The sequence below is a fragment of the Haliotis rubra genome, unplaced genomic scaffold (genome assembly GCF_003918875.1).
Source record: "Haliotis rubra isolate DU_JTF1 unplaced genomic scaffold, ASM391887v1 Scf1425, whole genome shotgun sequence".
NCBI classification, from domain to species: domain Eukaryota; kingdom Metazoa; phylum Mollusca; class Gastropoda; order Lepetellida; family Haliotidae; genus Haliotis; species Haliotis rubra.
Window position 1 is genome coordinate 128,616 of NW_025765365.1, and position 22,774 is coordinate 151,389.

General features: G+C 39.7%; 1 protein-coding gene and 2 long non-coding RNA genes across 4 annotated transcripts in view; all 3 read left to right on the top strand.

Moving 5' to 3' along the window:
- The window catches only part of LOC124269160, a 30,605-nt gene extending 22,328 nt beyond the window's left edge, over positions 1 to 8,277 (top strand). The window contains exons 5-7 of one of the 2 annotated variants that reach the window (XR_006896446.1): positions 873 to 1,038; positions 7,876 to 8,096; positions 8,221 to 8,277. Coding sequence is in view for 1 of the 2 variants with exons in the window: in XM_046704175.1 (XP_046560131.1) it covers positions 873 to 1,038; positions 7,876 to 7,930 (221 nt within the window). In the remaining variant the exon portion in view is untranslated. The other variant, XM_046704175.1, reaches the window with a different exon arrangement.
- Positions 8,278 to 8,314: 37 nt separating this feature from the next.
- On the top strand, positions 8,315 to 9,735 carry LOC124269161. Its single transcript, XR_006896447.1, has 3 exons — positions 8,315 to 8,344; positions 8,376 to 8,406; positions 8,438 to 9,735. It is a non-coding gene; the product is annotated as an uncharacterized LOC124269161 (long non-coding RNA).
- Positions 9,736 to 22,307: 12,572 nt separating this feature from the next.
- LOC124269162 lies at positions 22,308 to 22,523 on the top strand. The gene is made up of 2 exons (XR_006896448.1): positions 22,308 to 22,386; positions 22,438 to 22,523. It is a non-coding gene; the product is annotated as an uncharacterized LOC124269162 (long non-coding RNA).
- The last annotated feature ends 251 nt before the right edge of the window (positions 22,524 to 22,774 follow it).

The window sequence follows — 22,774 nt, forward strand, 5'->3', positions numbered from 1 at the left end:
ATTTTCAAGGTCTCCATGACACTTTGACCACTTTTCAAACTCTTGTTAACGCAATATCTCATGAAATGTTGTACCCAATGTCTTCAAATTTGGTGACAGCCTACATTGGGGGATTACGCAGACACCAGTCGATTTGGGTGACCTTGACCTTATTTTCAAGGTCACCATGACACTTTGACCACTTTTCAAACTCTTGTTAACGCGATATCTCATGCACTGTTGTACCCAATGTCTTCAAATTTGGTGACAGCCAACATTAGGGGATTATGCAGACACCAGTTTGTTTTGGTGACCTTGACCTTATTTTCATGGTCACCACAATACTTTGACCGCTTTTTAAAGGCGATATCTCATAAAACATTGCGCCCAATGTTATCAAGTATGTTGACAGCCTACATCAGGTGATTATGCAGACACCAGTCATTTCAGGCATCTTGTATGTGACCCAAAAATAAAAAGTAGTAAATATAGATATTCCATTCTTTAGCGGCGGGGACATTGCCATAATCAGTGGCAAACACTTGTTATTACAGTAGATTGGGGATGAGTTGTTTGTACAATAAATGAGGTTGATGTACAACTCTTGTATAGGAGATTGAGCTTCCAATCACTTACACAATCTCCTGTATTGCACCCATATTATTAGAGATATGTATCATCATACTGTTACACGATATGGCTGAAATATTGCCGATGTGACTTAAAGTCTTCACTCTTAACTCGTGCCGTTACACATCTAAACCTCATCAGTAGGGTCTTGCAACAAGCTGAAGGACTTGAGGCAGCTTTGACAGGGTGGATTTGATTTGAAGTTGTACATTTGCAGAGCATACGTCACATTTATGTCAGAAAGCAACCTTTTTCTGTTGTAGGTGATTTAAAACGTCATATTCGGGCAATACACAGCCAAGAGAGCATGTTATCCTGCGGTCACTGTCGTCGACAATACGCGAAGGAAGCGACGTTGATCCGTCACATGCAGACTGAGCACAAAGACATCATCCTGAAATCACTGAAGCAGAAACTGGCAGACGACAAGTAAGAGTTCATAGAAATCATCTCGGAGAAATGTACCACACAACTTTAGATAAGGATATTTCTGTGTGTCCAGTTTGGGGTTGGACGAGACCGTTTGTTTGGAAGTGTTGTCATTATATTTATCCAGTACATTTATGACATGATAAATAATTCTTGTATCTCAATCAATTGTTGAGTTGATAGGTTAAGTATAAGAGCACCACAGTTAGACAATCATCCATCTTGTTGTGGCTGAATACTAATTCATTATTCCCAAAGGTCTGTTTCTTTCTAAAATTATATATTTTTACTTATCCTGACTCATGATCTTTTGCTTATCTCCCTTTCCCTTGCGAATGGTAGTGGAACACTTGAATCCCTTGAAGTTCCCGAATCGGACGTAAAAATATTCCCACCCACGAGTTACCTCCCTTTTGCCCTTTTCCCGTGCAAACAGTCATGTGACCAGCCTTACTTTCACTCTCTCCCTTTTCACCCAAGCGGATGGTTGGGCGAGCACTGTAGCCCCTTATACGGCATTATATCCTTTTTATTTTTAATTCCTATTCTTCAAAATTACGCTGTATATGGATTTGGCAATAACTATTTTATTATATGTAAATGATCTGTAAATATTATTTGTATTTGTGTCATAATTTCATCGTTATGTAACTTTGTTTACATTTCATGAAATCTTGCAGTGTTTGCAGGCACAGGTTATCCGTGGCTGATCCTCACCCCCAATGCCCTTCGTGCATAAAACCATGACTATGCAGAGGAACAGGCAGACAAACTACTAGAAGCCATCAACTCACTACTTGTGAAGGAGGCAGTAGAGATAATAGATCAGCATCATCTCACGCCAGGCTTCTACTCCCCAATTTTTCTAGTACCCAAGAAGAACTCCAAGGAGAAGGTCAGACTGATTTACAACATGCGCAAATTCAACAAAGACTATCTACTGAAACCAGAGGGGTTCAGAATGATCCACCTACCTCAACTCAGACTACTTGTCTGTCCAGCAGATTACATGGCCAGCATAGACCTGCAGGATGCTTATCTACACATCCCCATACGTCCGGAATCAAGAAAGTATCTACGATTCCTATTCAGAGGGCAGCACTTCCAAAGGAACGTCCTACCATTTGGAATATCTTCGGCTCCGTGGCTATTCACTCGAGTAACCAAGCCTATAGTTGCATATCTACATCATCAAGGTCTACGCAATGCCTTCTACTTGGAGACAACGGAATTCAGGTTCACCAAGATGCCAGTCAACTCAGACTACAGCTGAACTTCACGATCAGGCTGCTCACTCAACTAGGATGGCTGGTGAACCTTATGAAGTCAGAGTTGGAACCAAAACAAGATCTGCAATTTCTCGGGATAAGGTTCATCACAACACAGAATCGTATTGTCATCCCAGAAGATCGTTGGGTCAAGATACAAGCCATGATTCCACCAGCAGTCATCTCTCCGTTTACACTACGATCATGGCAAGTTCTACTCAGTCTACTAATCTCGGCGCAGGACTTGACTCGCACAGGAAGGTTACAGCTAGGACCGCTGCAACGGTTCCTGACAAAACATCTAGACAGCGTCGACCCTATCTTGCTGCCAGACAACCTCAAGAGGTATCTACTGTGGTGGACGCACAGGTGGAACGTTTACGGAGGGACCTATTTACAAGAGCCGGCTTTCGGCACACATCTCTACGTAGACACTTCAATACAAGGCTGGGGTGCGCATGTCAACAATCAAGTTGCATCAGGAAGGGGGTCCAAAATAGAGCAGCATCTTCACATCGATCTGCTGGAGATGAAAGCCGTGATTACGACTATGGTCGAGCTCGCTGAACAACAAAATGCTGATGGTCCATATGGACAACTCTACAGTGGCATTCTCCATAAATCGGCAAGGATCCACAAGGTCTCCAAGCCTGCTACAGCTCACATTCCAGTTGTTCCACATCACGGAGGAAGCAAACATGTGAACGTACTTGCAGGCACTCTCTCCCGACCACTGCACCCGTCACCTACGGAATGGATGCTCTATCCAGAAGCGTTTCGGCTCATCATAAGGGAAATAGGATCCCCTTGCATAGACCTGTTTGCCACGAGGTTCAACAAACAACTACAGACGTTTGTCTCACCAGTTCCAGATCCTCAAGCCTGGGCAACAGATGCACTGAGCATATCTTGGGAAGGACTAAACGCTTACGCGTTTCCAACCCCGATATTACTACCGGAAGTACTGTTGGAGATCAAACAGACACAGCGCTACAACTGACTTTGGTCGCGCCATACTGGCCATCTCGGAAGTCAAACAATCAAGTTACCAGAATGGCCGAACCTACTCATACATCCGCATACCAAGCAAGTCCACAGGATCCCGACAGTGTTCCAGCTACACGTGTGGACCGTATCAAAACATGTTTGAAGAAAAGAGGATACTCCGCCAGGGCAGCCAAGGCAGTAACGCTAGCGTTACGCAGATCTACTCGTAACCTGTATGATGACAAGTGGCTGAAGTTTGAGACTTATGCAAGACGGAAATGCTTCACTGCAGTGAATGCTACTCATTCTCAAGTGGCGGAATACCTGTGTCATCTTAGACAGACCAGACATCTGAAAGGTTTGACATTATCTACATACCTTGCCGCCATCAGTACAGTGATTACCATGAAAACAGGCATCAAGTTGATGATAGTACCAGAATTACTTGCTTTTCTGAGATCTTTTACTCTGGAGGACCAGCAAAGGAAGTTCAGAGCTCCGGCCTGGGATCTGAATGTAATTCTACGTCATCTTACGAGTGATGCCTACGAACCTCTAGACCGGACTACCCTCGAGCTGCTGACACAGAAGACTCTGTTCCTGCTTACGCTAGCCACGGCAGCTCGAATATCAGAGATACATGTGCTGGACTTTGGTCGAACCAGATTTGACAAGGGGCAACATGCTGCTGTTCATCTAGGACTTAGATGGGACTTCATTGCCAAGAACCAACTACCTGATTAGCCAGATAGACAGTTCCACATACCAGCGCTATCTACAATCCTCGGCCAACAGGATATAGAAGACCTATCCTTGTGTCCGGTCAGAGCCCTGAAGATATATGTTCAAAAGACTGAGACAAGGAGACAAAAATTCAAGAGCCTGTTCATCCCATTATCAACAGAGACATCAGCAGAAGTATCAAGAACGACCATATCGTTCTGGATGAGAGCCGTCATATTGAGAGCCTATAATGCAGCAGGACTAGAACCTCCTAGAGCTTCCAACCCACACGAAGTCAGAGCACTGGCATCAACACTAGCTCTGCACGGAAATTGCTCTATACCAGCAAATATGGAAGGCTGCTTTTCGAAGTCGGACACAGTGTTTGCCAACCACTACCTCTGAGACATAACCACTGAAGACGTCTCAGGCATTTACCAATTTGGGCCTCTCGTTGTAGCACAGCAACTAACGGTTCCTCAAAGACGCTGAGTTGGAAAATCTCACCCTTTATCACGTTGACTTGTTGATAACTGTTACTAAGGAAAAGTATTAGTTTGAAAGTCCATGCGCACAGTCTAGGACAGGCTAGCATGAGTGATTAAAGATCCTGTACGAGTAAAGATCTTACCTGTACGTGAAGGGGTCGCAACTCATTTATGATGCAGATCTTATCATAATCTATGGGTTGTTATAAGATATCCCGTAATAAGAAGATACTAGTTTATCTGTAGCCACATGAATCAACATGATTCAACTTGTCTGAGACTGAAGTAAGACAAGAAAGTGGTCCCCCCGAGTTATAACGGAAGTTGGAAGAATAGGATCACGGAAATGCCATTTCGCAGTTCCCATGGGGGGGATACAGGACGTATCTGAGGACAGCTGATGAATCCACGAAGTGGCTTGACCCACCACCAATCTGTCAGATTCTATAAGCAAAAGATCATGAGTCAGGATAAGAAAAAATATATAATTTTAGAAAGTAAAATTTCAAGTAAAATTGATATTTTTTATACTTATCCTGACTCATGACGAGAAGCCCTCCCAACTTTCCCGCTGGAGACACTTTGGATTTCACAGCAGATCCAAGTGCATGGGCAAAAATTCAGGAGAGATTGACAAGTAAGGCTGGTCACATGACTGTTTGCGCAGGAAAGGGCAAAAGGGAGGTAACACGTGGGTGAGTGTATATTTACGTCCGCTTCAGGAACTTCAAGGGATTCAAGCGTTCCACTACCATTCGAAAAGGGAAAGGGAGATAATCAAATGATCATGAGTCAGGATAAGTATAAAAATATCAATTTTACTTGAAAAATTACATTGTTCTTTAGATATATGGGTCATTTTCAAAATTGGTAGGATTTTCAATTCTTTATTACAGTAAAATCAATCACATGAAAATTGATTTAGGTTTTATTCAAATGAAATCTCAAATATTTAATTATTCAATAATACAAACATGCAGGCTCAAATTTACTAATTGGCCTTTTAATTGATACATAAGTAATTAATAGGATGAGGGAAAGTCCTGACCGTTACCACTTCTTAATCAGAATAAGGATTTAAAAATATAATTCATAAAAATCTTTTAAAGGTGGCATACACAGCTTTTACACCGACTTAATCAAACTTGAAGGTAAAAACTATTATCATTATTTTTGAAAGTATCATTTTGTATCTTTCATTTATTTACCACAAAATAATTGCATTTTCCTAAAAGATTATTATGCATTTAGCTTTCCGCAGGTAATATTGTCTAAAAATCACATCAGCTACTAAGCCCAGCACATCTTTTGATGACACCAGCATAAAGAGGAGTGTTTCATGTATTATCATGAATTAATTAGAGCAGTCAATTAACACCAGTAGCGGTTAGGACAAATAGTGGTAACGGTTTGGACAGGAATGGTAACGGGCTGGACATAAACCTTAAACAATTTAATTCAACATAGAAACAGGTAACATGAAAGGAAAAAATTATATTATTTACTTCAACTGCTAACCCTATTTTGGACAGACAGTGAAATGTGTATTAGAAATTTTAACTTGTAACAAATGTGACATGTTTTCTTCCATGCTGTGGTAACGGTTTGGACATTTGTTATATCAATATGAAACTTGTGAAGAAATTTAGGCTTTTGAGTAAAAACAAACTGTAGCTTCTAAAGAATAGAAAAACACACCTGTCTAGGTTGAAGTCACTTATAATCTAAAGAAGAGTACAATTGAGGAACAAAAATTGAATGAATAGTAACGGTTGTGACTTTATTGGTAACGGTCAGGACATCAGTGTAACAAACAAATGTTATCCCTCTAAAAGTTGCAAAAGATTAAATTCTGAAAGGTACTGCAACAACTATGATACTGTACGCATGGTCATGCTACACAGGCCACTGAATAGATGTCATTATATTATGATATTATGGTGCAATATTAGTCTCCACGAAATATACCTCTTTCATTCACTCGGATACCTTTACTTTTTGTTAATTGTGAGACGGTAACATATATTTATCAAATACAAAGGTTTGGCCAACATATTAGCACCTAGCAAATATTCAAAGTAAATGGTAGCCTTACATATCTCACAGTTAAAGTTAAAACAGTTTCCACCCAAAAAATCTTTAAAGGTTGGAATACTGTTACCATAGATGTCCTAACCGTTACCTTTAATTTATAAAGACTATAGATCTTATAGAAAATAGAAACTTAACGTGATAAATTCGTTTTGGTTTTTATTATTTAAAGCAGATAGATAAGTAAATAAAAAAATTATTATCACACCATGGAACATATTCTTTAAAATTGAAATTTATTAAAGATATGTCCAGACCGTTACTATTATTTGTCCAAACCGTTACTAGAGACTGTGTTTTTTATGATACTACATCAAAACTCCTTTGAACAGAAAAATTCCATGCTTAAACTTATCTTAACCCTTAAAGTAATTATAAATTTGTTATATTTCAAATAGTAATGAAAAACTTTTTGAAATACAAATCATTTTGTCCAGACCGTTACAAGGACTGTCCAAACCATTACTTTGCAGAGTGGTAGCGGTTTGGACAGTAGCAGTCAAGACAATTTGTAAGTAAATCTAAAATATAAAAATGAATGCTCCCTAAAAGATTTCAAAGGACATGCCTTCCACCTCTTCCATTTCTGGGCAACATATCCATTGAAATGTAAAAAAACAAAGAGATATATTTGACACAAAATACATTGGTAACGGTCTGGACAATTAAGGTTGACACATAACATTTATACTTATTTGATGGTGTCAATTTTCTGCAAAATGTGTTGAATTTCATTATTTCATTTGCTGTCACATGCACAGGGGCTAGCTCAAGCACACACAGGAAGTAGTATTACAATCCAGCTCCAGGGGGAAATTATTGCAGGAATTTCATACACTGGTAACGGTCAGGACACAAAATGACAGGACAAGCATGTTACAATTTGTAGAAAAAAACTTTTTAAGTTAAAAAAAAATTAAATGCAGTTTGAGTATGCCTGTTCAATGGTAACTGGCATAATATGAATTAGTTTGTTTATTTGCATTTATATTTACATTATTTGTGAACATTGATATTAGGACCGTCACCTCCGGACAGAGCAAATTGGCCAGTTTTGACCCTAAAATGTGGCTAAATATAAATTTCAAAATGACAAGACTAATGATATACCACTTTTACTGACTAGTAAACTTCCAAATATGTTTTCTAGCACAAAAAAATCCTTTTAAGTTAACAGATTTTTTTTATATTTGGAACGGACAGAAAATCCTACCAATTTTGAAAATGACCCATATATATTTCTATATTTAATATATTGGAGAAAATATTTATACTTTCAGGAATAAAGATGACAGCCCCATGGATCAAGATGAATCAGTGGAAAGCAGCAGCTGATTGGGAGTGTATGTTTGTTGCAGGTTTCCTTTCAACTTGATTTGATGTTATTACTGTCACACTTTCAGATGAACTCATATTTATATTAGAAAGCTATCCACCCTTTACCAACTGCAGGCAGTTTTCTAGCAAAATAACTAAGGCTACAGAAAGTTGACTGGATAAGGTCTATAGCCACAGAAAGTTGACTGGATAAGGTCTAAAGCTACAGAAAGTTGACTGGATAAGGTCTAAAGCTACAGAAAGTTGTCTGGACAAGGTCTATAGCTACAGAAAGTTGACTGAATAAGGTCTATAGCCACAGAAAGTTGACTGGATAAGGTCTATAGCCACAGAAAGTTGTCTGGACAAGGTCTATAGCTACAGAAAGTTGTCTGGACAAGGTCTATAGCTACAGAAAGTTGACTGGATAAGGTCTATTCCCACAGAAAGTTGACTGGATAAGGTCTAAAGCTACAGAAAGTTGACTGGATAAGGTCTAAAGCTACAGAAAGTTGTCTGGACAAGGTCTATAGCTACAGAAAGTTGACTGGATAAGGTCTATAGCCACAGAAAGTTGACTGGATAAGGTCTATAGCCACAGAAAGTTGTCTGGACAAGGTCTATAGCTACAGAGAGTTGGCTGGATAAGGTCTATAGGCACAGAAAGTTGACTGGATAAGGTCTAAAGCTACAGAAAGTTGACTGGATAAGGTCTAAAGCTACAGAAAGTTGTCTGGACAAGGTCTATAGCTACAGAAAGTTGACTGGATAAGGTCTATAGCCACAGAAAGTTGACTGGATAAGGTCTATAGCCACAGAAAGTTGTCTGGACAAGGTCTATAGCTACAGAAAGTTGTCTGGACAAGGTCTATAGCCACAGAAAGTTGACTGGATAAGGTCTATTGCCACAGAAAGTTGATTGGATAAGGTCTAAAGCTACAGAAAGTTGTCTGGACAAGGTCTATAGCTACAGAAAGTTGACTGGATAAGGTCTATAGCCACAGAAAATTGACTGGATAAGGTCTAAAGCTTCAGAAAGTTGACTGGATAAGGTCTAAAGCTACAGAAAGTTGTCTGGACAAGGTCTATAGCTACAGAAAGTTGACTGGATAAGGTCTATAGCCACAGAAAGTTGACTGGATAAGGTCTAAAGCTACAGAAAGTTGACTGGATAAGGTCTAAAGCTACAGAAAGTTGTCTGGACAAGGTCTATAGCTACAGAAAGTTGACTGGATAAGGTCTATAGCCACAGAAAGTTGACTGGATAAGGTCTATAGCCACAGAAAGTTGTCTGGACAAGGTCTATAGCTACAGAGAGTTGGCTGGATAAGGTCTATAGGCACAGAAAGTTGACTGGATAAGGTCTAAAGCTACAGAAAGTTGACTGGATAAGGTCTAAAGCTACAGAAAGTTGTCTGGACAAGGTCTATAGCTACAGAAAGTTGACTGGATAAGGTCTATAGCCACAGAAAGTTGACTGGATAAGGTCTATAGCCACAGAAAGTTGTCTGGACAAGGTCTATAGCTACAGAAAGTTGTCTGGACAAGGTCTATAGCTACAGAAAGTTGACTGGATAAGGTCTATTGCCACAGAAAGTTGACTGGATAAGGTCTAAAGCTACAGAAAGTTGACTGGATAAGGTCTATAGCTACAGAAAGTTGACTGGATAAGGTCTATAGCCACAGAAAGTTGACTGGATAAGGTCTATAGCGACAGAAAGTTCTCTGGATAAGGTCTAAAGCTACAGAGAGTTGGCTGGATAAGGTCTATAGGCACAGAAAGTTGACTGGATAAGGTCTATTGCCACAGAAAGTTGACTGGATAAGGTCTATTGCCACAGAAAGTTGACTGGATAAGGTCTAAGGCATGTGATACAGCTGCTAAAATGACGGCAGTCACAGTCTGTCTACTGACATTTTGCATACTCTGTTAATGAGTTGGTTATACGTTTCATTGCAAAAATCTAAATATGTACTCCATGGTGTTCAGAGTGTGACGACTTGTTGGTATAATTCTCTAAACATATCTCGCGAGAAAACTGTCCCTAGAGCACTAGAATTCTTAGCAAACATTTGTAGATGATTTACACAAGAAGGTAGGACATCATGAAATTTTTAATTTCTGCGACTGGTTGAAATCTGTGTCTGTAGAAACATCAAGTTTTATTTGTTTTTAACTTCAGTGAAGGCTTTTATTGATTAGAGATGTTGATGTCATTCCTTGTTCACCTCCTCATAGCTGATATCACGGTGCCACAGTTTGTCAACAAGTGGATCATCCTCCCCCGTCCAGGGTCTTATCTTTCCATCTTATCTTATATACCATGGACTCAGGGCGGTGGGGTAGCCTAGTGGTTAAAGCGTTGGCTCGTCACGCCGAAGACCTGGGTTCGATTCCCCACATGGGCACAATGTGTGAAGCCCATTTCTGGTGTCCCCCGACGTGATATTGCTGGAATATTGCTAAAAGCGGCGTAAAACTAAACTCAGTCAGTCAGTCATTTTGTTCAAGACTATAATTTGACTGGATAGCAAATGTAGCATCACTTTCTGAGTATGGATTCAAAATGAGGCTAAGAATACAACTGGGTCCAGGATATGAATATATGCAGTGTCCGCAGTGGGAAAAAAAGCTTTGCGATCTTAAAACACTTAGCCCTAATTATCTTGCATGTGCATGCACCGCAGGTGTATGCTCGGCCTAGAAAGCGGCGATGTCTCTCGTAAAATTTTGAAATTTAGACGTCATGTTCTTGCATTTCAGAGCATGTTGTCATCATTCGCAAGTCAAATTAGCTGGGAGAAACTTTATTTTGTTTTGTGGTTTCCTTGGGGAAAATATGATTACAGTTACTTGTTTTCAGAACACACAATGCTTTGCATGCAGAACACGCTGGTAGAAAATATTGTGCGTGAAATGCAGATTTATTTACTTGAAACACGCAGGGTTTTGCGTTAACGTGAACACTGAATATGTGCTGTTACTTATTATTTATTGCTATACAAGCGTTTGCTTTGTACTTGTGATAAAGATTATTACACAAGACAGTCTGTATGTATCCTTTTGAAGGACCCGTGTGGATAGATTGATACAGGGGTGTCTCCTACTGAAGGACCCGTGTGGATAGATTGATACAGGGGTGTCTCCTACTGAAGGACCCGTGTAGATAGATTGATACAGGGATGTCTCCGACTGAAGGACCCGTGTAGATAGATTGATACAGGGGTGTCTCCTACTGAAGGACCCGTGTGGATAGATTGATACAGGGATGTCTCCTACTGAAGGACCCGTGTGGATAGATTGATACAGGGATGTCTCCTACTGAAGGACCCGTGTGGATAGATTGATACAGGGATGTCTCCGACTGAAGGACCTGTGTGGATAGATTGATACAGGGATGTCTCCGACTGAAGGACCCGTGTGGATAGATTGATACAGGGGTGTCTCCTACTGAAGGACCCGTGTAGATAGATTGATACAGGGGTGTCTCCTACTGAAGGACCCGTGTGGATAGATTGATACAGGGATGTCTCCGACTGAAGGACCCGTGTGGATAGATTGATACAGGGATGTCTCCGACTGAAGGGGATATAAAGGGATATAGAGAATAACTTACAAGATACGAGGAATTGTTTGAAGTAAGATGTGTAATGAACAGTGGGTCACCCTAAGGGACAGATCCTTGAAGTCCAGGGGGTTTGTGTTTCTGATGGAATATCTTCTCAGTCAGTGCATCAAGATGTACAGTTTCTCTCTGAAGTAAAGAGTCAGGTGCTTGTTTGGATCCCCGACACAGAACCCCCTGAGTGTCCTTCAAACAACTGATTTCGTCTGTCAGAACCTCAGAACTATCATTTCTAACAGTATTTTGGGGAACAGATACTGTTTTTATGAAACTACCAGGCCTCCCTACCCCAATAGTAAACCAGGATGAGCAGTATGCTTTGTTTGTGCATCAACGCAGCACAACAAATCAAGGCTTCTACCCTCTCTTCTCTATCTGTGATAATTGCAAGGGTAATTACAAAATATAACAAGCCATCACTGACTCTGGATGTAGAACACCCAAGTTGAAAAATGCTAGATACATGTGTGTGTGTGTGTGTGTGTGTGTGTGTGGGTGGGTGGGTGGTAGGGTGTATGTGTGGATGGTGGGGTGTGTGTGTGGAGTAGCCTAGTGGTTAAAGCGTTCGCTCATTACACAGAAGACTCGGGTTTTATTTTCCACATTACTCCTAGGCCAAATGTAGGACACCAGTGCCTGTCAGCCCTCCATTAGACCATATATTTTTAACGGATGGTCAGTGTAGAGGCTCAGCTCTACCCCAGGTAGGAATGATACGTTGGCCCATAGTTGGCCCATAATCACCGGTTTGGTTGGGCCATGGCATAAACTGACGATGGGCCCACTTGGATATGCTCATATGGTTCACAGTGGTCCATCATGTTGGCTCATTGTTGGCTCATTGTTGGGCAAATGGATGGAAATTCACACTAAACCATGGCCCACACTGGGCCCAATGAAATGATTTAGTTGGCCTTATGTTGGCACCACTGTGTTTCAGCATTTAGATCTTTCCTGACCTCTGCAATCAGAAACATGTATAAACAACAAAACTAGGTAATCAAGTGAACTATTTAATTCTTCTTTAATTTTTGTTATTTGAACAGTATTGTATTTCTCGAGAAAATATTAATCCTTCTCTTAGGTCTTTCGTCTGTCATTCCGCTCCCCTTTCCGATCGTTGGCATACTGGAGCCAGTCCTTCATGACTGACTCTATTTCAGCAGTTGTGGTAGCTGGCAGGTTTTTTAGAACTGCTCCTGAAAATAACCCAAAAAAATTTCATGATATCAATCAAGCTTCACCCTTAACAGTTATCATTGTCAATTAACTTCTGTCATCAAACTGTCAGACATCATAGGTTGCATGAACCATGAACCATGAACATCAAACATGTTCTTGAATGAGTTTATCTGATGAGATCAAGCCACTCACGTCAGACACATATTGATGTCCCTGAACCATGAACATCAAACATGTTCTTGAATGAGTTTATCTGATGAGATCAAGCCACTCACGTCAGACACATATTGATGTCCCTGAACCATGAACATCAAACATGTTCTTGAATGAGTTTATCTGATGAGATCAAGCCACTCACGTCAGACACATATTGATGTCCCTGAACCATGAACATCAAACATGTTCTTGAATGAGTTTATCTGATGAGATCAAGCCACTCACGTCAGACACATATTGATGTCCCTGAACCATGAACATCAAACATGTTCTTGAATGAGTTTATCTGATGAGATCAAGCCACTCACGTCAGACACATATTGATGTCCCTGAACCATGAACATCAAACATGTTCTTGAATGAGTTTATCTGATGAGATCAAGCCACTCACGTCAGACACATATTGATGTCCCTGAACCATGAACATCAAACATGTTCTTGAATGAGTTTATCTGATGAGATCAAGCCACTCATACAAAGTCTATGTGTTGGAGTCATGAACTTCAACATAGATCTAAGGTCTGCAGCTTTCTCCTTGGACAGTTCTTGTTTTGTGGAACAGGGTTTGACTGTCAGCCAATTGTCAGCACAAGCACCTCTAGGTGGAGACAACATCCTCCTTATATCCTGTTCTCGAGGACGCACTGAGACGAGCTTGAGTTCAGCAGTCACCTCAAAAGATGTACGGTATCTCACCCTGAAAAGATCATTGGTGTCCTAGATCATGTGTTTGACCTGATTTTGTACTAAGTCATTTAATGTTGAACATTGCTTTTTATAACCTGAAATAATACTGCAAGTGACTGATAGCCAGTCTATTAATACATAACATGGCTTACACTGGAGTCAACATTAATGAGAGACATTCTCAAACAGATTCATAATTCTTCAAAACATGACTTTGTACTAAGTCAACAATGATACTGCCACTGGCTGTAAATAAACCTATAAATACACATTTACAAGTCCAGAGTGTCTCTCTGTTTAATGACACGCCCACTTCTGGGAGGTGTACTAAGAGTTCTTACTGACTTACTGGGTACATTGTCACTTGAGGCAGGTGGAGACAACGGTTGTTTAGAGTCTGTTTCAGGTTTGTGTACGGTCTGGTTTGTACACTTAATGTCTTCACATTCACTGTCAATGTCTAACTGCTTTACATTTCTTGCAAGGAAGCTTCTGATTAGTCTTTGCCATTTTGTGTTCACCGATATTGTCATCTCCAAGTTTTACATGACTAATGACAGATTTCATCTTCTTCTGTCTATTTGCCCTCATAGCTGCCTTAAAGTCATCAGGTGTGAATCTGTACTTCTATTCACAAATTATCAATCATTTCAAGTGTGGCAGTTGCTTCTGCAGAGATTTCACAAGACCATTTTAAATTTGCAACAAACACTGAGGTCCTGATGTAGCTGTCGTCTTGAACTTGGTGCCAGCTAATTGCACTGTTGCAACAGAAATCGTTCTTGCTACATCCGTTGGTATTGTTTTGAAGTTTGACCACATCAGATTTGTCCCTATCGGTTGCTTCAATGGTATCCTCATGCCACACATTGTTGAAGTACCCTTACGTATACCAGATGCGTTCTGAACATAGGCTTCACTGCAGTCAGGCTTGACTACAGGTTGAAAAGTGTTCATTTCTGAACTCCAACAGTCAACAATCTTTGAGTGGCTTCTGATGTGCTGCTGTCGTTTCTTTTCTCGTTTCTGTTTTTCACGTTCAGTGAAGGTTTCTTGCAGCTGGTTCTCTTGATTTGTTACACCTTTTGAATGCTTCAGTTAAAGTAGGAGTTCAGAAGGTCCATCAACTTTATTGATATCTGGTTGTGTGTGCAAGCCAAAGAGGTTCTGACTCACAATATTTCTCAAGAAGAAACCTCCCAGTGTCATATGAGGGCCTGTCCAATGGTGCTTTAGGTGAATGTAACCAAGGCTCGCTAAAGGAATGTCTATTTCATAATGCAGGATATTAATGTATTGTGTCAACAAATCTTAGCTTACATTTGAAAAAATAACTACAACTTGTGTGGTACTTCAGAGCTTTTAGCTGTATTCCTGTTTTCATTGTTCTCAATTATCTATAAATGTCATCTACTTCTATGGTACGAAACTTGGATCCCTGTGCCGTCTGTTTGCTAACACTGACAGTTGGTCAGAAACCATGGAGTTGGTATCTTCATCAACCTATGAATTTCTGTCTTCGCTTCATAATCCACTCCGTCTATCATTACCAGACATGAATTTTCTTGTATCAAAGCACTGACAGTACCATAACCACGGCCGTCAATCCGGACACGATTGCCGATAGATGGGTGTGGCGCCATGTTTGTTTACACTGTGAAAGTAGTCCCTCAAGTTAACATATGACCTCTCTAATTTGCATTGATATTTGTTGGCTTTATCCTGGTGAGATCGCTATCCATTGTGTGATACAGTAGAATGATTTGTTTGATACACATTGTGTGGTACATTGTCATCTTCATTACTGAGACCATTTCTTCTGAGAATGAGTTGCGCTGTAGGTAGAACATGTTTTAAATCTGTTGATGTGCATTTCATTGATTTTGATTCACATAGCCAAATGAACTCTGTATCATCAGTGGACATTCTTTCTTTCTGATAGCTCTTCATGCTTTGTGTATAGATTCAAAAGATAAATATTTCACTGCAATCTTCACCTGAGTACAGGGGCCACGATTTCATCACAGTGGTCATTAGGGGTGTCACGATTCTGTTCGGTTCATCGAAAATCGAATCGATAGATGTACGATTCGATCTCGATTTCAAATGCATCCATTACGATTCGATTCATAAAGTACTTACTTTCTAATACTGAGAGTTTATTTCACCTGAAATCGTAAGAAATTATGTTGAAAATTCGCTGCTACAAGTGTTTGCAGTGAGAGGGTATTCTCCACTGACGGAGACATTGTAAGTGCTCAGAGGGCATGTCTTTCAAGTGAAAATTCCTCGCACAGAACATGATCATTCCAAATGACTTACAGTGACATTACAGTCACAATGAACACTTGGCACCAGAGTTTGTGACTGAAACTTAATTTCATGATCACTTGTTCAATGAGTATTTGTTGACAACTTGTCTTGACAGTGTTCTAATTGTGCATTCGGCCAATTTTCCAAACTTTGCCAAAATAAACTGATATTACAACACATTTGACTTTGTCCTCAACTTTGGTGAATAGAATCGAAATTAATCGAATCCAACGAATTGAATCGATGGATGTGAGAGTGAATCATGACACCCCTGGTGGTGATCATGTCATGATGAAGAGCCAATGCAGAATTTCTACTTGAACGATTAGTCAGAAATGCCTGATACAGAGGCCCCCATTTTGACTCGAATGGCCAATAATTTCCTTTTGATATCTTGGAGTATTTTCATATTGTCCTCTTCAGTCAGACTCTGGAGAAAAGTTGCTGGGAATGCCAAATGGAATGCCATGGAAAGTCGCTTAATATTCCTGGAGTTGGATGTCTGGTTAACAAGGGGACACTGGAAAGGTTGGGAACTTGTAACAAGTATGGTCATTATTCTGGGAGTCTTTGGCCGTTTCTTGTTTGCTCTGCATTTTGTCTTGTGGTGTGGTCTTCTACATCCCGGTGAAAAGCCATGAAAGATTCCTCAGTTTGGTCAGGTGGAACACTGACTTCATCGATATTTGGCCTTTGTATTAAAAGCCTTATTACACTGGCTACATGAGTGGACTTCATCTCCTTGCTCCTTCTTCTCATGTTCCGTCATGCCATGAGACCAACCAAGTGTCTGCCCACAGATCTTGCATTTTGTGACCCCAGCTCCCTTCTGGTCCTTGGCCATTTCTCTACCAATTCATCTCATGATGTTGTCAATTGTATTATTACTGTATAAGTACATTAGTATTGTTATCTTAAGAATACATGTATTTATTTTCCTTAGGTTCTGTATAATGAGATTGATGAAATACAGACACATTCCACTTTCACTGTTAGGGATGTTTCGGCTGCCACAGGTGTACTTGGTGTCTCGGGTATGACACAGTCGTCATCACTCTTCAGATGAACTCGTAAACTAGTGGAATACTGACTTCATCAATATTTGGCCTTTGTATTAAAAGCCTTATTACACTGGCTACATGAGTGGACTTCATCTCCTTGCTCCTTCTCACGTTCCGTCATGCCACGAGACCAACCAAGTGTCTTCCCACAGATCTTGCATTTTGTGACCCCAGCTCTCTTCTGGTCCTTGGCAATATGTTCTTTCAATCGTTGACTTGTGAGGTATGTGTTCTCACCTGAGTCACAATGAAAATGAACGTCTTTCGTGTGTGACTCCGGTCTCCTGGTTGTCCTTGGCAATGTGTTCTTTCAATCGTTGACTTGTGAGGTATGTGTTTTCACCTGAGTCACAATGAAAATTAACGTCTTTGATGTACCGCCACTGAAGTCCTAACGACAATTTTGATATCTTGGAGTATTTTCATCTTGTCCTCTTCAGTCAGTTTCTTGAGTAAAAAAAGCTAGAAATGCCAAATGGAATGCCATGGAAAGTCGCTTGATAGTCCTTGCTGACGTTTCAATATTTGACAAAGTTACAAGTTTCTTCCAATCTTTTTCTTGCTCATCATCTTTCATATACTTCAAAGGCTCATGAAGACCGACATCCTTATATGCACTGAAGATATTAGTAGTCTTTGACTTTTTCAAACGTAGGAACTGTTCGAAAGGTTTGTTTTCTTTCATCAGCTGAATCAGATTTTTGGACAGCTTTTGGTGAAGAGCCAATAAAATTCTGTCATACTTTTGAGAATCTGACTGACGATCCAAGTCTTGTAGAATGCCTTCAAGAATCTCTCATAGTTTCGCCATGTCATCATCTCTACCGACAGCTGGCGTTGTCTGGTTAACAAGGGCAGCACTGTAGGGAACTTGTAACAAGTACCATCTTCATTCTGGGAATGGACGTTTCTTGTTTGTTCTGCATCTTGTGGTGTGCCATTTTCTACATCCTGGTCAAAAGTCATGAAAGATTTCTGATGTTGATCAGATGGAACACTGACTTCATCAATATGTAGTGAATCTAGTGTCTGATTCAGATCTACAAATTCCTCTGAATTGAAATGATCCAGTTGTTCAGTCATCTAACTCTGTTGGCGATGAAGCTTCCTTAGACAAATCTGTGAACAAATGGATCCCTTACACGTGTTTGTAAGTATCTGTGCATGGTACACACACTGGTCTGACATTTCCCAAACAGATATAGTTTATCAATTCTGAAACAGACTCTTCCAAACTGTGTGATGCCAGTTATATCACAACTGATATTGTTTATACATGGTGAAGTTATTCTGCGCAGCTTGTTTCTTTCAGTTGTCTCTTGACATGAAGCTTGTGATTTTGAACATAATTCTTCACTCTGGTTACACTGATCATAGAATGTCCATCTTGTTTTGACAGCTTCACAACGGTCATCAGAAACTTGAGGATGTAGTAAATGAAAGTGCCATTCAAATAGACATATTTTACCCCAGGAATGTAACTGAAAAATATCCTTGTAACAACTTCACAGACATGGAATGTCTAACTCAGATAAGTTCAACATATGTAAGATGTGAGCGCTGTAATTGTCACTAAAGAGTGTATCATTTGCATCTCTTTGATACAATCTTAATATATTACTTCTTGGTTGAATGTCTTGTATTAACGGCAAATTGTTTCCATGAAATAACAAAGTATCTGTCGCTTGTGTTGAAATAGTTCCACACACTTTATTACCACTAATGTGATTGAAGGAAAATCTGATGATAGATTTAAAAGATACATATTTCACTGCATTCTTCATCTGAGTATACTCTAATCCTAAGTGTTCTAATTCTGAACACTATGAGAACACCCTTCCTGGAACAGATTCCGAACGCAGTCGGAGTGTTCTGATTTAGACACTATGTGTTCTTCCATCAGAACACTAGTGTTCCACTTACAGAATGCTCGTGTTCTAGATTTCAGAACACTCTTTGTGTGTTCTGTATGTGTTCAATTCAGAACACCCCCGGACGCCTCGGACGCTGTAGCAGATTTAGAATGCCCTTTCAGCGTTCTGAGCCTCATTTCAGAACACTAGTGTTCTCAAACATAACATGAAAGAATAAAAACAACATAATGAAATGATTCAAAACTTTATGAACACCTATGTTGAATACGAAATTGTGTTATTGTTAATATCGTTTTGTCAGATTGTGGACGACTAAATGGAGTGTCGGAGAAGCTTACTTTAACTGCAACAACTCATTTGTGCATATCTTATCACATCTACAGTTAAAGTCGCACATCATTGAAGACAATACTGAAAGAGAGCTCCTTATCTCAGGGTTGGGCAAGGATGAGATAACTTCCCCCATTTCTCTGACGAAGTGTTTGTACTTTGAGTTGACCGTGTCTTCTATGGCGAATGTAGCGAATGCTTGCAGAACCGAAAAGACCATTGTGTTTGCTCTGGGATAGTTTAAATAGAAAATGTAGTACATCGCTATCAGTTTCAATACTGCGGCCATGATGCCACCCTCGACATTCACCTTGCATGACAAATGTGTCTGCAGCGATTTGGAGCATCATCTCTGAGGAAAGAGACGATTTTTGGACCCTCTGAGGCTTTTATCTTCAATCTCTTCCACAGTCACATCCTATACATTAAATGATACAATTTTACATTAAAAGTTCTTAATTCATTTCAAAGATATGATGTTGCGTACATGTGATTTCAAATCTTATAGTAGACTCTAATTCATCACACAATTTTGAATGAAAATACATTTATTTCACCCTCAAACAAATACGAAAAACGCACATCCAACGGTTTTAGTCAATACAAAACAGGTTTCATTTTGTAAGAATATGCAATTCACGTTTGTACATTGTGGAAGAATCTTTGTAACCACCTACTTAATGATATGTTTCCTTACATTACAGGATATAAAAATAATGTAGCACATGAATTTTAATATACCACTCACCCCTTTATGTGTGTAAATGTGTTTTTGGTAATGAACTCTAGAATATACCTTTAGTAAATTTCCAATTATCACTGGGAAAATCCTTTTGACCTGTGGCGCCAGACGACTTTTGGTAGCATTGGGGAAGAGACAACTGCGCATGCTTATCATGACGTCACTTAGTTAGAACGTCAGCTGTTCTAATCAGAACATGTCCGAATAGATATCAAATCAAACCTTATAGAATAATAATAATAATAAATGGATATTTCTTATGCGCCAGAGTCCATCCAGAGCATGCACAAAGCGCTACAAATAAAAAGAGTCACTAGAGTTCAAGAGGAAGATATGACGATTCGTCAAAATGACCATGAGAATATTTCGCAGTTATAGGTTGTAGACTTTAGAATAGATACTGATCAAATGTGTTCATTTGATCAAATGTAAAGGAACACTATAGTCTGTTTGCAGTGAAAACGTACCGATGAATTTCACTTTAAACAAAAAAAGTATATTGATTAAAGCGAAATTAAGATTGTGAATCCTCATAATTTTACCTTGCCAATTGAACATTTAAATATTGGAATTTTATTCAACTTAGCATAAAAGTTGTTTAACAAACTATCATAGTTTCAAATCACTGTTATTGGTTTGTATTACAAGGGGGTAGGCGCAGTAGTTGGAACAGTTAATATCTGTTTACTTTCCCAGACTTTCTTGAACATTGCTGTAACACATTAAAATATGCTCACAGTCTAATTTTACGACAAAGTGTTATCTCAAATGAACATAACCTGTGCCCCAAACTGATATTTGTGCTCTTTTGTTCTCAATCTTAGATAATGCTGTTATTTCTAAACCTTATTAAATCAATTGTGTATCAGAGTGTGGCACTTTCTCTCATATTACTATGCCAGCTGGCTACTTCTACTAGTATACATTAAAGACATCAGATGCATATGTTCGTTACTATCATGAGCAGTAAGTACAAATACAGTAAAAGTTAGAATACTACTTTCAAATAACTTACCTTTTAATCTTGTTCAAGTTACTCTCCATCTTCAGGCTTTGGTTTGTTTTGTATTTTTGCTGTTTCCTCTGTGGCTGTACCACATAACACTATACGACGATTAAACAGCGAGGACAAATCTTGTTTGTTTATAGTAACCTGTTACATCCTGTGGCCACTGCAGAAATTTCTAGAGGGTGGGATGTGTCATACTAATTACTGGATGACTATTTTACTGCTTCTGTGAGATGATCCTATAGGACAGGCACATTCCTTACATTTGGCCTAGGACTGGCATAGGTACAATGTGTGAAGCCCGTGTGACATGGGTACAATGTGTGAAGCGGGTACAATGTGTGAAGCCCGTTACTGGTGTCACTGATCTGTTATTGCTGGAATAAGGGATGGTGGGGTAGCCTAAGGGTTAAAGCGTTTGCTCGTCATGCCGAAAACCGGGTTCGATTCCCCACATGGGTACAATGTGTGAAGCCCATTTCTAGTCTCCCCGTGATATTGCGGGAATATTGCTATACATTGTATATATATGTTACATCTTGTAGAAAATAAATAATCAATATTACTTTGTTATTGTGATATACCTCATCTTGGCCTGCTGAGAATATCCTGATGCTGCTGTTGATGTCATGTTGACCTTTGGTTACATTGTTTGAAGCGACAGGTGGGCCGACAGGTGGGCCAACAGGTGGGCCCTGGTTGTTCATTACAAATCGTTACATATCTGATGTATATAGTTCTGTTATACCTGGCAGGTGTACCTGTGTCTTCTTGTTAAGTCTGGACAATGTATCTGTAGGTGTATGTGTGAGTACTTGTTGTACCTGGTTATACAGATGTATGTGAGGGTGTACATGTATGTATTTGTTATACCTGTCTGGACAGGTGTATGGGTCTGCTTGTTGTACTTGTGTCTTCTCGACCTACCTGGATAGACAGGTGTATCTATAGGTGTACTTGTGTCTTCTCGACCTACCTGGATAGACAGGTGTATCTATAGGTGTACTTGTGTCTTCTCGACCTACCTGGATAGACAGGTGTATCTATAGGTGTACTTGTGTCTTCTCGACCTACCTGGATAGATAGACAGGTGTATCTATAGGTGTACTTGTGTCTTCTCGACCTACCTGGATAGACAGGTGTATCTATAGGTGTACTTGTGTCTTCTCGACCTACCTGGATAGACAGGTGTATCTATAGGTGTACTTGTGTCTTCTCGACCTACCTGGATAGACAGGTGTATCTATAGGTGTACTTTGTGTCTTCTCGACCTACCTGGATAGACAGGTGTATCTATAGGTGTACTTGCGTCTTCTCGACCTACCTGGATAGACAGGTGTATCTATAGGTGTACTTGCGTCTTCTCGACCTACCTGGATAGACAGGTGTATCTATAGGTGTACTTGTGTCTTCTCGACCTACCTGGATAGACAGGTGTATCTATAGGTGTACTTGTGTCTTCTCGACCTACCTGGATATAGACAGGTCAATCTGTAGGTGTCTGTGTGTCTGTTATTGCTCCTGTAAGTGTTTATCAAATTATCTCAACAAAATAAATATGTTAAACTACTTGTATTTCGTTTGAGTTTGTTTGACATGATGCATTACAAAAAGAATATCTTTATTCTTTCAGATCTTATGTTTTATACAGACTTCAGATAAGCTATGTGTATGTGAAATACATATCACCATTAGCCAATTAATTTTGAGTTGCTTGTGTATGTATTTACAGAAACACCAATAGTACAACTTGCTCCATAATTAACCAATATAATTTTTTTTATTGTCTTGACTATGTATGATTACAGATATTTATTATTTA